The 16,905-nt window shown below is 38.9% G+C and overlaps 1 protein-coding gene across 1 annotated transcript in view; it reads left to right on the top strand.

The window, feature by feature from the left end:
* Nucleotides 1-16,905, top strand: part of PRKAR2A (protein kinase cAMP-dependent type II regulatory subunit alpha) — a 114,034-nt gene that overhangs the window by 53,059 nt on the left and 44,070 nt on the right. The window contains exon 2 of the mRNA XM_045496754.1: nucleotides 7,486-7,521. Within this exon, the coding sequence (XP_045352710.1) occupies nucleotides 7,486-7,521 (36 nt within the window). The remainder of the gene's footprint in view (nucleotides 1-7,485; nucleotides 7,522-16,905) is intronic.

Genomic DNA, 16,905 nt, shown 5'->3' with positions numbered 1-16,905 from the left:
TAATTTGAGAGAGAAGGGCAAGTGCAAGCAGGGGAGAGGGACAGAAAAAGAGAGAATCTTAAGCAGGTTCCACACTCAGCACAGAGCCCGGCATGGGGCGCAACCCTGGTACCACAACCCTGGTACCATAACCCAAGCCAAAATCCAGAGTCAGTCGCTCAAATGACTGAGCCACCCAGGTGCCCCCAAATTTACCTTTTTAAAGTAATTCACTGCCATTAAGTACATTTATAACAATCACCACCATCTGTCTCTAGACATCTTTGGATATTGCAAAACTGAAACTCTGTACCCATTAAATAATAACTCCTCCCTCTCCCCTCCCCCTTAGCAACTGCTATTCTCGCTATTTCCATGAATTTGACTATTCTAGGTACCTCATATAAGTGGAATCATACAAGATTTGTCTTTTTTGTAACTGACTTTATTTAGCATAATGTCTTCAAGATTCATTCGTAGAATCTTATAGCAAGTTTCAGAATTTCCTTCCTTTTAAAGGCTGAATAATATCCCATTGTATGTATACCACATTTTGTTTATCTTTTCATCCATTGATGGATACTTGGGTTGCTTCCACCTTTTGGCTATGTATGTGGGTGTACTATAATATCTCTTTGAGACCCTGCTTTCAGTTCTTTTGGATATATACCCAGAAGTAGAATTGCTGGACCGTATGGTAATTCGTTTTTAATCTTTGAGGAGCAGCCGTACTGTTTTACACAGCAGCTGCACCGTTTCACGTTGTGGCCAAGAATGCAAAAGGATTCCAATTTCTTCACATTCTGGCCGCCCTTATTATCTGTTCTTGTTTTGTTTTGTTTTGTTTTTTAATGTTGATTTATTTTTGAGAGAGACAGAGCATGAGCAGGAAAGGGGCAGAGAGAGGGAGAACAGAATCCGAAGCAGGCTCCAGGCTCCAAGCTCTGAGTTGTGAGCACAGAGCCTGGGACACTGGCCTCAAACTCCCAAACCACAAGACCATGACCTGAGCGGAAGTCAGACTCTTAGCCGACTGAGCCACCCAGGCACCCCTGCTCTTGTTTTTTGTTTGTTTGTTTGCTTTTTTTTTTTTTTTTTTTTAAATAGTAGCCATCTTTAGGGGTGCCTGGGTTCCAGCCTTCCCCTCAGTCTCTGTGCTGACAGCTCAGACCCTGGAGCCTGCTTCGGATTCAGTGTCTCTCTCTCTCTCTCTCTCTCTCCCCCCACACCTTCCCCACTTTCTCTCTCTCTCTCTCTCTCTCAAAATTAAATAAGTATTTTTAAAAAGTGTTTAATAGTAGCCATCTTTAAAAGGTGTGAATTGGTATCTCATTGTGTTTTTCATTTGCATTTCTCTATTGATTAGTAGTATTGAGTATCTTTTCATGTGGTTATCTGTCATTTGTACATATTGGTTTTTGTTGTTTTTGTTGAGTGGTAGGAATTCTTTATTCTGGATGTAATAGATACATTATTTGAAAATACTTTCTTTCATTCTATGGGTTGCCATTTCACTTCATTGTGTCTTTTTTTTAAGTTTATTTATTTTGGGAGAGAGCATGCAAGCTCGAGAGCTGGGGTGGGGAGGGGCAGAGAGAGAAAATCCCAAGCAGGCTCTACACTCTTTCAGCACAGAGTCTGAAGCAGAGCTTGAACTCAAAAACCATGAAATGAGCTGAAATCAAGAGATGCTTAACTGACTGAACCACCCATGTACTCCTGTTGTATCTTTTGATACACAGAAGTTTTTCATTTTGAAGTAGTCCAGTTTATTAATTTCTTTTTTTGTACCTATGCTTTTGATGTTATATCCAAGAAAACATCGCTAAATCCAGTGTCATAAAGATTTTCCTGTGTTTTCATCTAAGAGTTTTATAATTTTAATTTTATGTCTTTGGTCCATTTTGAGTTCATTTTTATATATGGTGAAAAAGGTAAGAGTCCAGCTTCATTTTTTTTGCAGGTGGAGATCCAATTTTCCCAACACCATTTGTTGAAAAGACTGTCCTTTCCCCCTTGGGTGATTTTGGCACTTTTATTGAAAATCAATTCACCACATATATGAAGGGTTTAGTTCTGGGTTCTCTATTCCATGGGTCTGGTCTATATTTCTATCCCTATGACAATACCATATTGTTTTGATTACTGTAGCTTTGTAGTAAGTTTTGAAATCAAGTATGAGTCCTCCAACTTTATCTTTTTCAAGAATAGTTGGGTACTTGGGATCCTTTGAGATTCTACATGAATTTTAGGATGGATTTTATCATTCCTATAAAAAAAAAAGCCACCATTGGAATTTTAATAGAGATTGCATTGAATCTGTAGATTACTTTGGATAGTATTGTCATCTTAACAATATTATGTCTTTTAGTCCTTTAATATGGGATGGCTTTCCATTTATTTCTGTCTTTATTTCTCAGGCTTCATTTAGGTACAATTGACAAATATTTAAAGATATTTAGGGGCGCCTGGGTGGCTCAGTCAGTTAAGTGTCCGACTTCGGCTCAGGCCATGACCTTGCGGTCCATGGGTTCGAGCCCCGCGTCGGGCTCTGTGCTGACCGCTCAGAGCCTGGAGCCTGTTTTGGGTTCTGTGTCTCCCTCTGTCTCTGACCCTCCCCCGTTCATGCTCTGTCTCTCTCTGTCTCAAAAATAAATAAACGTTAGAAAAAATTTTTTAAGATATTTAAAGTGTACAACGTGATGATTTGATATATAATGCAAAAGGTTTATTTATGTCTCCTTTAATTTCTTTTAGTAATGTTTTGTAGTTTTCAGTGTACAAATCTTTCACCTCCTTGGTTAAATTCATTCCTAAATATTTTATTCTTTTTGATGCTGTTATGAATAGAGTTTTAAAAATATTTTCTTTTTGGATTGTTCATTGCAGTTGTATAGAAATACAATTTTGGGTGTTGATTTTTCTTAACATTTATTTTTGGGAGAGAGAGAGAAAAAAAGAGAGAGGGACAGAGCATGCACATGTGTGACCAGGGGAGGGATAGAGAGGGAGAGGGAGGATCTGAAGTGGGCTCTGTGTGGACAGCAGAGAGCCTGATATGGGCCTTGAACTCACGAACTGTGAGATCATGACCTGAGCCAGTGGGAGGTTTAACCAACTGAGTCACCCAAGCACCTCTTGCATGTTGATTTTATATCCTGCAACTTTGCTGTATTCATTTATTAAGTCTAACTTTTTTTGTGTGTGTGGATTCTTCAAGGTTTTCTACATAGAAGATCATGTCATTCCACAAGCAGATAATTTTACTTTTTCCTTTCTAATTTGGATGCCTTTTATTTCTTTTTATTTCCTAATTGCTATGGCCAGAGCTTTCAGTAATATGTTGAATAGAAATGGCAAAAGCAGGCATCCTGTCTTGTTCCTGATCTTAGGGAGAAACCTTCAGTCTTTTACCATTGAGTTGGTGTTAGCTGTGGGTTTTTCATATGTGCCTTTTTCATGTTGAGGAAATTCCCTTATATTCTCCTTTATTTTTTACATGAAAGAGTGTCATTTTGTCAAATGCTTGTTCTGCATCATCGAGATGCTGATGTAGTTGCTCCTCCCCACCTCTTCATTCTATTAATGTGGTGTATTTTGCTTGACATTCTTTATTTTGAGCCACCCTTGCATTCCTGGGATAAATCCCACTTGGTCATGGTGTATAATCACTTTAATATGTTGCTAGGTACTATTTTTTTGAGGATTTTGAGGATTTTTTTATGTCTATATTCATAATGAATATTTTGTTTACTTGCAATGCCTTTGTCTGTCTTTAGTATCAAGGTAATGCTGGCCTTACAAAATGAGTTAAGGGGGCACCTGGGTGGCTCAGTTGGTTGAGCGTCCGACTTTTGATTTCAGCTCAGGTCATGATCTCAGGGTTGTGAGATTGAGCCCTTTGTCAGGCTCTGTGCTGAGCTTGGAGCCTGCTTAGGATTCTCTCTCTCTCTCTCTCTCTCTCTCTCTCTCTCTCCCTCCCTCCCTCCCTCCCTCCCTCCCCCTCTCCCCAACGTCTGTGTTCTTTCTCTATCTAAAATAAAATAAAAAATAAAATGAAAAGTTTTTTAAAAACTGAAAAAAATAAAATGAGTTAGGAAGTATTCCCTTATCTTTGATTTTTTTTGGATGAGTATAACAGGGGTTGATGTTAATTCTTTAAATGTTTAGTAGAATGTACAATGAAGACATCTAGTCTTGGGCTTTTCTCTGTTCAGGGATTTTTTTGTTTGTTTGTTTGTTTTAGAGAAGGAGAACAAGTGAGCAGGGGAAGGAACAGAGGGAGAGGGAGGGAGGGAAGGAGGGAGAGACAGAGACAGAGACAGAGAATCTTAAGTAGGTTCCACACTCCGAGCCCCATACAGGGCTTGAACTCATGAACTCATGACCTGAGCCAAATGAAATTAAGAGTCTGATCCTCAACCAACTGAGTCATCCAGGAGTCCCTGTCAGGAGATTTTTGATTACCAGTTTCATCCCCCTATTTGTTACAGATTGTTGGGATTTTTCTCTTCCTTTTGTGTAAGTTTTGGAAGTTTGTGTATTTTTAGAAATTTGTCTATTTCCTCTATTTCATCTAAGTTATTCAGTTTGTTGGCATACTATTTTCAGAGTATCATAATCCTTTTTATTTCTGTGTATTCCATTGTAGTATCCCCACTTTAATTTTAGTAATTTAACTCTTCTTTTTTCTTAGTTAGTCTAAGTCAATCAGCAGCTTATTGATTTTGTTGATCTTTTAAAAGAATCAACTTTCAGTTTCACTGATTTTTTTTTTCCTATGCTTTAATTTAGTTTCTCTCCACTCTGAATTTCCGTATTTCTGCTGCTTTAGGGTTCAGTTTGCCCTTTTTTCCCCTACTTCCTTAAGGTATACAATTAGCTTATTAATTTGAGATTTTTCTTCTTTTTCTTTTTTTCTTTTTAAAAAAATTTTTAAAATGTTTATTTATTTTTGAGAGGGAGAGAGAGAGACAGAGTGCAAGCGGGGAGGGCAGAGAGAGAGGGAGACACAGAATCTGAAGCAGGCTCCAGACTCCGAGCTGTCAGCACAGAGCCCGACGCGGGGCTCGAACCCACAAACCGTGGGATCATGACCTGAGCTGAAGTTGGACACTCAACCGACTGAGCCACCCACGCACTCCTCTTCTTTTTGAACATAAGCATTTATAGCTACAAATTTCCCTCTTCGCACTACTTTTAGTACACCCATAAGTTTTAGTATATTGTTTTTGTTTTCATTTATCTCCAGATATTTTCTGATTTTCCTTGCGATTTATATCTGTACAGTTACATCAGTATTATTGTAGTAAGTTGTTGGTAGTGATGTTTTACAATTTCCAGCACTTTTAGATGTTATGTACCCAGAGAAGTTGCCTTGCATCATAGTTTTTAAAAATTTCAATGTGTTATTTTTTTTTTCCTAGAAATTCCAAATTTTTTTCAATCCTCCTTGCTTTGTTTTGGTTGTATCTTATTCCTTTATTTATGCTTTGATTCCCATTTTTGTCTTTGTTTTAAACATTCTGTTCTGATTTTATAGTAGTTCCATAATTTTAATATCTAAGCCTTTTTTGAGATACTCCCTGATAGCACCCATGCCAAATTGTTTCATTGTATGTTTTATAATTTTAGGTTATATACTGATGTTTAGTGGGGTTTTAATTATGGAAGTCCCATGAGGCCTGGATTGAGAGTGTAAGCTCTTACACATTTCATCTAATCTATTTGAGTGACAGGAATGTGTGATTTAAGTGATTGAAGGAAACTCTCCCACACACCTCAAGCTAGAGTGCACGTTTCATGAAACCAGGAGTCTTTGTTTTATCTACTACTGTCTCCCAAATTGTCTACTAACAGTGCTTGTCATGTACTAGGTACCCTACCTATATCTGTTGAACTGAATTTACCATCTTTCTTTGCTGGTGGGTGCATTAATTTTGACAAATCCACAGTTTCACTGAGGAAGTGGGAAAGGACTATCATAGGTACTTTCTATCAATAATGGCTCGGGTTTTCTTTTGAAATTTTACCTGTTTGTTCCAATAACATAACTTTTACCCCAAGCTTTACAAAAAGATAATTCTTGTTCTGTTGTGGTGAATAAGCATTTGTCTCTTTCCTGAGTCTATTTTTGTTGAGGCCTCATATTAGTTGAGTTTGGCTCTCTGAGCCACCTTCAATTTATTTTTCACTAATCTTCAAATTTCTCCTTTTATGGAGGGTGAGAAGGGATATTTACATAATTTTTTAAATTAAGATAATCAGATTAAGCTCTGAAAGTTAAAAAAAAAAAACAAAAAAACCCACCTTGGGGAACTTGGCTGGCTCGGTTGGTAAAGCATGTGACTCTTGATCTTGGGGTCATGAGTTCTAGTCCCGCATTGGGTGGAGTTTCCTTTAAAAAAAAATCTTAAAAAACAAACAAAAAAAAAACCCTACATTATTCAATTGATATAGTTTAGTACTGAGAATTTAGATAACCACCAAACATAAGGAATGATAGGTAAAAAGCAGGAAAAATTAGCAAAGAGAAAATTTGTGTTTATTTTTCAACCTAAAGACATGTAGTACATTTTTCTGATTAATACACTGACCATGGGCAGGAGAAAACCTACCCGTATTGAGTGAGAATATAACTTAACAGCTAATTTCTTTTTCACTTTAGTGTAAAACTTATTAAATTGTTTTAAAATGAAATTTAAATGCTATTATCTGGCAGTCTTGGGATTATCTTTGAAGAATATTAAAGAAGAAAATTTAACTTTTTAATATCATTACCAATAAATTTAGTAGACTTTTTAAAATTTTTAACATTTTATTTATTTTTGTGAGATAGAGAGAGAGCATGAGCAGGGGAGGGACAGAGAGAGAGGGAGACACAGAATCCAAAGCAGGATCCAGGCTCTGATCTGTCAGCACAGAGCCCGACACGGGGCTTGAACTGACGAACTGTGAGATCATGACCTGAGCTGAAGTCAGATGCTTAACCGACTGAGCTACCCAGGTGCCCCAGTAGGCTTCTTATTCATTTGATATGATACAAATTATTATTTTTAAGAAAATTTTTAAGTTTACTTATTTACTTTGATAGAGAGAGAGGGAGAGAGAGACAATCCCAAGCCGTCTCCACACTGCCAGTGCGGAGCCAGATGTGGGACTTGAATTCATGAACCATGAAATCATGGCCTGAGCTGAAATCCAGAGTTGGATGCTTAACTGACTGAGCCACCCAGGTGCCCCAATATGATACAAATTAGATGAACATGAATGTAAACAAATAAATTTGCCACCTTGAGTACATTGAAGTTATAATGAGCTTGTTTTCAAAAAGATAAACTCTTTATATTGCCTTTATATGATCATGTTGAACTACTCTCTGTGGTTGATTATAGAAGAGTATGAATTGACCCAACATTTGGTATTAAAGTGCTTTTAGTTCTATTGTTAAAGGTGGGGTCACGTGACATAATGATGCCTGAACATTGCTTCTTCTTTGTTTTGCAGTCCCAATTCCTGGCAGATTTGATCGGCGAGTATCAGGTATGTTTTCTCTTTCATAACATAGTGCCAAAATGCTGTTTTAAGATGGGATTATTTTAAATAAAAATAAACTGATCTTGTAAATAAAAAGATAAGTTAGCAGCATTACTGAACATTATAAAAATTACCTGCAATTCCTCCATTCTGTTTCAAGTTCTGAGTATATATGTACATATTAGTTTGTCTCATTTATGTCATTAGTATTTTTCCATGTTCATAATTATGACTTCTGAAAACTACTTTTTTGTCAACACTTGCATATAGCTCATTGCAACAAGTGTACTTCTTAATCCGTATCACCTGTTTAACCCATCCCCCCACCCACTTACCCTCTGGTAATCGTAAGTTTGTTCTCTATGGTTAAGAGTCTGTTTCTTGGTTTGCCTCCCTCTCTCTCTCTTTTTTTTTTTTTTTAACAACGCTTTGCTCATTTGTTTTGTTAAATTCCACATGTTAAATTCCAATGTAAGTGAATTCATATGCTTAGTCTTTCTGTGACTGACTTATTTCACTTAGCTCCATCCATGTCATTGCAAATGGCAAGATTCCATTCTTTTTTATGGTTAAGTAATATTCCATTGTATATAAACACCTCATCTTCCTTATCTATTCATCAATTGATGGACGCTTGGGCCGTTCACATAATTTCGCTATTGTAGATAATGCTGCTATAAACATTGGGGTGCATGTATCCCTATGAATTAGTATTTTTAAAAAAACATTTTTTTAACACTTATTTGAGAGGCAGAGTACAAGTAGGGCGGAGGAAGAGAGATGAATTAGTATTTTTGTATTCTTTGGGTAAATACCTAGTAGTGTGGTTGCTGGATTCTAGGGTAGTCCTGTTTTTAACTTTTTTTTTTTATGTTTATTTTTGAGAGAGAGAGAGACAGAGACAGAGTGTGATCTGGGGAGGAACAGAGAGCAAAAGGGAGACAAAGAGTATGAAGCAGGCTCCAGGCTCTGAGCTGTCAGCACAGACTCATGGACCTCAAGATCATCATGACCTGAGCTGAAGTCGGGCGCCTAACCAACTGAGCCACCCAGGCGCGCCTATTTTTAACTTTTTGAGGAACTTCCATACTGTGTTCCAGAGTGGCTGCACCATTCTCATTCCCATCAACAGTGCAAGAGGGCTCCCCTTTCTCTACATCCTTGCCAATGCCTTTTGTTTCTTGTGTTGTTGATTTTAGCCATTCTGACAGGTGTGAGGTGATACATCATTGTAGTTTTGATTTGTATTTCCCCTGATGATAAACGATATTGAGCATCTTTTCATGTGTCTGTTGGCCATCTGAATGTCTTCTTTGGAAAAATGTCTATTCATAAAAACTACTTTTTTTTTTTTTTTCAACGTTTTATTTTATTTTTGGGACAGAGAGAGACAGAGCATGAACGGGGGAGGGGCAGAGAGAGAGGGAGACACAGAATCGGAAACAGGCTCCAGGCTCTGAGCCATCAGCCCAGAGCCCGACGCGGGGCTCGAACTCACGGACCGCGAGATCGTGACCTGGCTGAAGTCGGACGCTTAACCGACTGCGCCACCCAGGCGCCCTAAAAACTACTTTTTGTATTGTTGTTTCTCTGGTATTCTAGATTATGCTGTATTAACTTCTTACATACACTGTTGAACCACTAAAATTATTTCCTCAGTTATAGTGCTGAGTAGCAGTCTCTGGTCGGAGACTTGAGCATTGCCTGGATTTTTCTGTGTATTGCTTTCCAGAGGCATTCTACAGAATAGACTGCAGGGAGAAAGAACACCCTACAAAGGCCTCTCTTCTGCCACCGTCTCACTGATATAGGTGGTGCCTACTACTTTAATTTAGATGTAAAATAGTACCTCAGATTGTTTTATTTGGCACTCCTTTGATTATTAACAAAAATGAGTGTTTTCCAAATATGAGAAATGTGTTTTTATTTTCTCATATGGGACTAGTTTGGTAGTATTTTTCTCTTTTATCTACTATGATCGCGATTATTTTTTTCTAAGTTTGAGCAAATTTCTGTCATCATTTTTAACTTTTTGAAAGTTTCAATGCAACATTTCCCAAGTTGGTTGTGCTGCTTACTTTAATTTTGCTATTTTTTATTGACTCGAATTTTAATATGTGACTGGTACCATGAACACTGCCTAGCACATAGCAAGCACTCACTAAATATTTATTGAATATATATATATATATCTTCTTTTTTTTCGTGATTTCTCTGAAGCTAAGAAGAGTCCTCCTTTTTTTTATAGAACTGATAAATATATTTTCTGCAAGTTTCCTTATAAGTAAAATGTTTGAATTTTGGATACATTTAGAGTTTCTATGATTGTATAGTAGGGAGGTTAATGTGTTTTAGAATTACTATGTGAGCTGTATGTATCACATCATTTTTTTTTTAAATGTTTATTTTTGAGAGAGAGACAGAGTGCAAGTTGGGGGAAGGGCAGAGAGAGAGAGAGAGAAAGAGAGATGCAGAATCTGAAGCAGGCTCCAGGCTCTGAGCTGTCTACACAGAGCCTGACACAGGGCTCCAACTCCTGAACTGTGAGATTATGACCTGAGCCAAAGGCGGATGCTTAACTGACTGAGCCACCCAGGTGTTCCTCATTTTTTTTTTTTATGTTTATTTATTTATTTTGAGAAAGAAAGAGAGTGTGTATACTCACATTTGAGCGGGGCAGGGCAGAGAAAGAGAGAGAGAGACAGAGAGAGAGTTAGAGAGAGAGAAACCCAAGCAGGTTCTGTGCTGTCAGCGCAGAGCCTGACTTGGGGCTCATTTTCACAGACCCTGAGATCATGACCTGACCCTAAGTCAAGAGTCAGACGCTCAACCAACTGAGCCCCCCAGGCACCCCTCACATCATTCTTTCATATCTCTTCATTCTTGGGAAGGTTTCTTGATTTTAAACTATCATATGACCTAATTTCTAGTAACACTTGGAATTCCTTTTCTATCCCTCAGTCCTTTTCTTTGAGAAAATCTGCTCATTTATGTTTCAGAAAGCCTTTGGTAAGTTGTACACCAAAGTCTGTTGAAAGGAGATAGAAAAAAATATGTTCTTATGTGTAGAGAGACAGCTACAGAGAAGAAATAGAGTGGCAGTTAAGGTTGGTGTGAGATCTATATGCACTATTATCTCCCATTTCTGTTTATCCTTGCCCTATACCCCTTTTTCCCCAGACAATTAGTGATATCTCTTGACATGTGTAAGACAGATCTTGGAGATGAGAGAGTACAGTGACATCTTCTGCAGAGGTCACAGGTGGTGTTAGTTCATGAATTGCTGCTTGGGCTTTCTGTCAGTGTTGTTCAGGCCTTGAACTCTGTGGAGAACTCAGACAAGTACATGATATTATCCCTCCTCCTTAGAGTTTACAGTCTTATTGAAGATTTAAAACTTTTAATTAATTAATTTATTTTTTTATTTTTATTTTTATTTTTTTAACGTTTATTTATTTTTGAGACAGAGAGAGACAGAACATGAACGGGGGAGGGTCAGAGAGAAGGAGACACAGAATCTGAAACAGGCTCCAGGCTCTGAGCTGTCAGCACAGAGCCCGAAGCGGGGCTCAAACTCACGGACCACGAGATCATGACCTGAGCCGAAGTCGGCCACTTAACCGACTGAGCCACCCAGGCGCCCCTAAAACTTTTTAATATTGGGGCGCCTGGGTTGCTCAGTTGGTTAAGTGACCAACTTCAGCTTGGGTCATGATCTCGCAGTTTGTGAGTTCGAGCCCCGCATCAGGCTCTGTGCTGACAGCACAGAGCCTGGAGCCTACTTCAGATTCTGTGTTTCCCCCTCTCTCTACCCCTCCCCTGCTCATGCTCTGTGTCTCAATAATAAATAAACATTAAAAAAAATTTTAAAAACTTTTTAATATTATTCAAATGTTAAGTGAAAGTAAAAGATTCTTAGAAGAATCAAAATGATTATGCAGGAGAGAAAATAGCCTGTGGGAATAACTAACATTTTTTTAGTGCAGACTGTGTGGTAGGTGCACATTTTAAGATCTCTCTAATTGCCTTCCTTATGTCCTTGAACATAATCCTCACATTAGTACTATGAGGTACACGCCATGATTATCCTCAGTGGACAGATGCAGAAACTGAGGACAAAGCAGAGGTTAAGTCACTAGAACAGTCAAGGTGATAATGTGCCCAAAGGTATCACTGTCCTGAGTACTTTCTGTCTCTAAGAACCCTTCCTTGTACCCTCTGACCCTCTCAGTCAGTTTTCATCTAAATCCCCTAAAATCTCAGCCTATTCTTGGAGTGTATTATTTTCCTGATCTAGCTGAAGCTTGGCTTGCCCTACAGGCTTCTCAGATGATGGTTCTTCTCTTCCATTTTCCTTGTAACATTGATGATAGATGGGTGAATGTTTCTGTTGTTCCTTATTGCTTCCAAACCATTCTCTCTCCCTCCTCCCTAAAACCCTCGCCTTCAAACCTCACGTTATTATATTCTGTCAGTCGCTTCTCTTCCTTGTTTTAGTTATCTAATAATCCACGGGCTGTTTCTTCTTATTTCCATCTAGATAATTCTTCAAATCTTGCCCTCCATTTCTTCACCTCTTGTCTTCCACCCTACTTCAACCACTCACCCCCGTGGTCATACTCTGGAACGACGGGCATCACAACTCCTCATACTCAGCGATCCCAGTCTCCCGCTGCCTGCTGTTGCCTGGGCTCTTTTGCTGCCCTGCTCCACCGCTGACAACTTGATCTTGCTTCATTTTTACTGTTCCTCACTTCCTCTTTTACTAACCTTAAATTCCTTGCTCAGTGATTATAACCACTCTGTGGCACATATCCTCAGTTTCCTTTTTCTTTTTTCCTTGCTTGTCTAAAACACATTCTGGTTAATCCCAACTGTCCTCTTAGGCTGTATGTGCACCACAGCTGTACTTGACTGACGGAAAATACACAGGCCCGTTGGCTGACCTTACTTTGAGTACCTGATCATTAACTTCTAGTAGGCTTTAGATGCCAGCATTCATACTGTGTCTCCATACTTCTTTCACCCTGCTCTCCTAGATAAGCGTTTCTTACCTTCTCTCTCCCCAAACCTGTACCTCCTCCCAAATTCTCATTCCTGGCAGATGATTTTGTTCTCTTAACTAAGGAAATAAAAGCAACAGAAGATAGTTTCCATAGACTCCTACCACATCTGTCCTTCCTTACTTGCATTTGAGTCCAGTGTCCACCTATACATTAGATCTCATCCCTTCATCCTTCCAGCAGTTACTGCCTTTCTCCTGCATAATCTGCATCCTTCAACTGGATTATTATTCTCAGCAAAAAAATGTAGCATTGACTTCCCTTTCGTAAAAAATAAAATACGACTTTTTTAAACCACTCTTTACTCTCCAGCCACCACTTTTTTTGTCTCTCTTATCTTTATAGCAGATTCCTTGAAGGAGTTGTCCATATTTGCTGTATCTAGTTTTTCTTCTTCTATTCTCTCTTGAGGCCAGTCTAATCAGACTTTTGCTCCCAAATCTCCTCAAAACCATCTTTGTGGATTATTTATATCCTTTAGACTATCACTTGAAAGACTTCTTCTCACTTAGGTCTTTAGTAAGGTTCAGTACACACACACACACCCTATCTCCCTTACTTTATTTTCTCCTTACTGTTCCTCTCCTTCTCTCTCTCTCTCTCTCTCTCTCTCTCTCTCTCTCTCTCTCTCTCTCTCATTTATCCTATTATCTAGCTCCCTATGCCAGAAGGTAAGCTCCAATCAGAGAATTTTTGTCTGTTTTGTTCATTGATGCATATAGTTAACACTTAGAACAATGTCAGTAAATGTGGATGGATGGATAGAAGGAAGGAACAAAAGAACAGGTTAGAAATCCAGAGGAGAGGGGCACCTGGGTGGCTCGGTCGGTTGGGCGTCTGACTTCAGCTCAGGTCATGATCTCACAGCTGTGGGTTTGAGCCCCACGTCGGGCTCTGTGCTGACAGCTCAGAGCCTGGAGCCTGCTTCACATTCTGTGTCTCCATCCCTCTCTGGCCCTCCCCTGCTCACATTCTGTCTCTCTCTCTCTCTCTCTCTCAAAAAGTAAATAAACATAAAAAATTAAAAAAAAAAAAAAAAAAAAAGGAAAAAAGAAATCCGGAGGAGAAATTACTGTGGGCAGAAAAAAAATCAAGAGACACTTCTTTGAAGGAGGCAGAAATTGCACTGGAGGTTGTAAAACATGGCTACTGTCTGGCTAGTACCAAGAAGGATGCATTCTAGGTAAAAGGATGTCTTAAGACTCAAAGGGGGATGAACTAGATCTTGCTGCTCTGGCTGCAGGTGAGGAGATAAAAGAAGTTTGGCGAGAGAGGTAGGGAATGGGGCTCCTTATGTGATCCATAGAGTTTAGCAATAACTAGTGTGAAGACATGTGCTGTGTCAGAGATTGCAGAAGACTTCCAACGATAACTCAGTGTGTCTGACCGAATAATAATTTGGAATGTAAAGCAGCATAAAGAGACCTAGCAGTTACTGAGTATGTCCTGTGAGCCCAGCCCTGTGTTTTAAATATGTCTCCTCCTATTATTAACCTTTTACATGGTTTTAGTATCATTATCCCATCTCCTCTTACCACTGAAGAGACAGACCAAAGATCTAGGATATAGGGAAATAGTGAATAGTGGTGGGTAGGGCCAAGCTCAGACCCCAGTGCATGTTCAGAGGTGAGGTCTTTCCCTGCTTGACGCTGCCTCTCCATTGCAAAGCATTTGGGATTGAAAGCTATGCCTTCCAAGTTTAAGTTCTAGCACAGCAGTCCTTTTACATCATGTGATAAATTCATCAAATGAAGAGAGTTCATAAATTCTTTAAAAGCGGCTTTCTTGAAATAGTCCTAAAGTAGTATTAACTGTCTTTGAGTTTGAAATGTTAGTCTGATTCTGTTAATTAAAAAATGTCATCCCCAGAAAACCCTTTCATTTATTAAACACATGTTGAAGCTTCCAAGCATTTTAATCAGAAATTTGTGTGTTGGCATCATGCCACGTTTAGGCAGGGAGCATCTGATGAACGTGCCCAGTCAGTAGAGTCTGCTGAGAATCTGGTGCCATGGTGGTCACTCATGTCTGTGTGATAGGTGCTTTTCCTTCACCAGGTGTCTCTGCCTTTTCAGGCTTACGTACTTACAGTGGAATACTGATTTTTGTCTTAATATCCATTCACAGTATTCAGGATTTTTTCCACCAATAGCTATCTTCAGCTGAAATATCACCAAACATTACTTAAGATAACTTACAAATTCAGTGTTAAGTACTGAATTGTGTCCCCCTCAAATTCTTATGTTGAAGCCTAACCCCCCAGTATGACTGTATGTGGAAATAGGGCCTTTGAAAAAAAAGAGGCAGTTAAGGTTAAGTAAGGTGTTAAGGGTGGAGTCCTAATCCAGTAGGACTGATTTCCTTATAAGAAGAGGAAGTAGGGTGGCTATTTTTGGTTAAGCATCTGACTCTTGATCTCAGCTCATGTCTTGATCTCAGGGTCTGAGTTGGAGCCCTTAGTTGGGCATGGAGCCTACCTAAAAAAAAAAAAAAAAAAAAAAAAAAAGAGAGAGAGAGAAAGGAAAAGACACCATGAGTGCACCATAGAGACAAAGGACCATGTGAGGACTCAGCAAGAAGGCAGCCATCCACAAGCCAAGTGAAGAGGCCCCAGGAGAAAAACAATGTGCCAATACCTTGATCTTGAACTTCCATCCTTCATAACTGTGAGGAAATAGATTTCTGTTCTTTAAGTCACTCAGACTGGTATTTTGTAATGGCAGCCCAAGCTGACTAATACGCACAGGCTGAGTTAATTCTTCATGGGAGCTCGCAGGACAGCATAGGGTCTCAGGCTGTGACCAGGATCCGGCTCATTTCTTTGTAGAAATGAAAGGGTTTTCTTTCACCAGCACATTTAATGATTCACCTTTCTGGAGGCACCTGGCTAGCTCAGTCAGTGGAGCGTGTGACTTTTTGATCTCAGGATCATAAGTCCAAGCCCCACATTGGGTCTAGAGATTACTTAAAAGTAAAATATTTTAAAAAATGATTCACATTCTGGATGAAGGAAGCATCAGTTAAAATTTGGAAGAAGAAATTGTGCTGGATAGTCTCTGGTCACTTTGTACAGTTTCATGTTGCTAACCAGTGACATCTGCTGGAGAACTGTGGCAAAACAAATTCCCGTGAACAAGGGATTGTACTACTCTTTCAGTCTTCATTTTCAGTAGGTCTTGAGCATCTCATGACACTCAGTGTAGTTCTTGAGGCTTCAGAGGGGATCACACAGACTCTGGGCTTCTCCCAGGTCACTTGTGCACTGAAACAAGCTCCCTGATGTGTATAAACACAAGGGGCAACAATCACATAGACACTTAAAAATGGATTCTTTATATAGAAGATGAGAAAAATGATCTGGGATCAAGACCAGGAAGAAGTAGAGAGGTTGGGTGGAAACAGGGAAAAGGCCAAGGGAGGTAAGTGTGAAGTTCAAAAGAAAAGGGAAAAAATTCAAAACCAGTTTTGAAAAATAAAAGCATAATACTTTTCCACAAATTGAAACATCAATAATTTTACTGGGAATAACTACTTTTGTTTAAATCATACTTCTGTACCTTAAGACTTTAAAACTGTAACATTTGCTGCATCACTTACGTTAATGTCTAAAAATATAAAAGGAAGCTAAGTTGCTGAAGTACTTCCCTTCAAAATCAGAGGAAAAGCAAGCCTGGAAATAGGCTAGTCCGAGACTGTATCATTATCAGTAAAATGCTGTCAGTCTCATCATTGAAGGCTTACTATTTTAAACTTTTTAAATGAAAATTTTCATACATATGCAGAAATAGAGAAAGTTTGTATAATAATACCTATGTACCCATCTGTCTCCAAATTGAAAGTTTTTAAATGCATTTTTCTAAGAAGACATTTTGAGTTCCTGGACCAAGGAATTGGAATAGATCGAATAAAGATCAGATATGAGAATATTTCTGAAGTCGAATTTGATGTATTCATTGGATAAAAGGTGAACGAAGGAAGCCCTGATAAGTTACAGATTTCTAGTTTAGAAAACTGGGCTGTTAATGACAACATTAATCAAGAGCACAGAGAACCAAGAGGCTTGCAGTTTAACATGGTGTCTGCCCTCAGTGCAGCTTCCTCAGATTTCCTACTGAGATACCTGTGAAGAAGCAAAAAGTGGCATCAGTAGCATCTAGGAACTCAGGAAGCTGTGTGTCTTAATCTTTAGGACAGATCTGAGATAAATGTACACTGACCTCATCTCGTGGAATCAGGAATGGCTGGGCAAAGGCATTTATCTACCTCCCATTGTCGCTTACCTGGCTCAGCTACCCAAAGCTTCTGCCAGCTAGGAACTCAGGAGACC

This window comes from Leopardus geoffroyi, chromosome A2, assembly GCF_018350155.1.
Source record: "Leopardus geoffroyi isolate Oge1 chromosome A2, O.geoffroyi_Oge1_pat1.0, whole genome shotgun sequence".
Taxonomy (NCBI): Eukaryota; Metazoa; Chordata; class Mammalia; order Carnivora; family Felidae; genus Leopardus; species Leopardus geoffroyi.
Note: the sequence above shows the minus strand (reverse complement) of the source record. Positions and strands in the feature narration are given on the sequence as shown.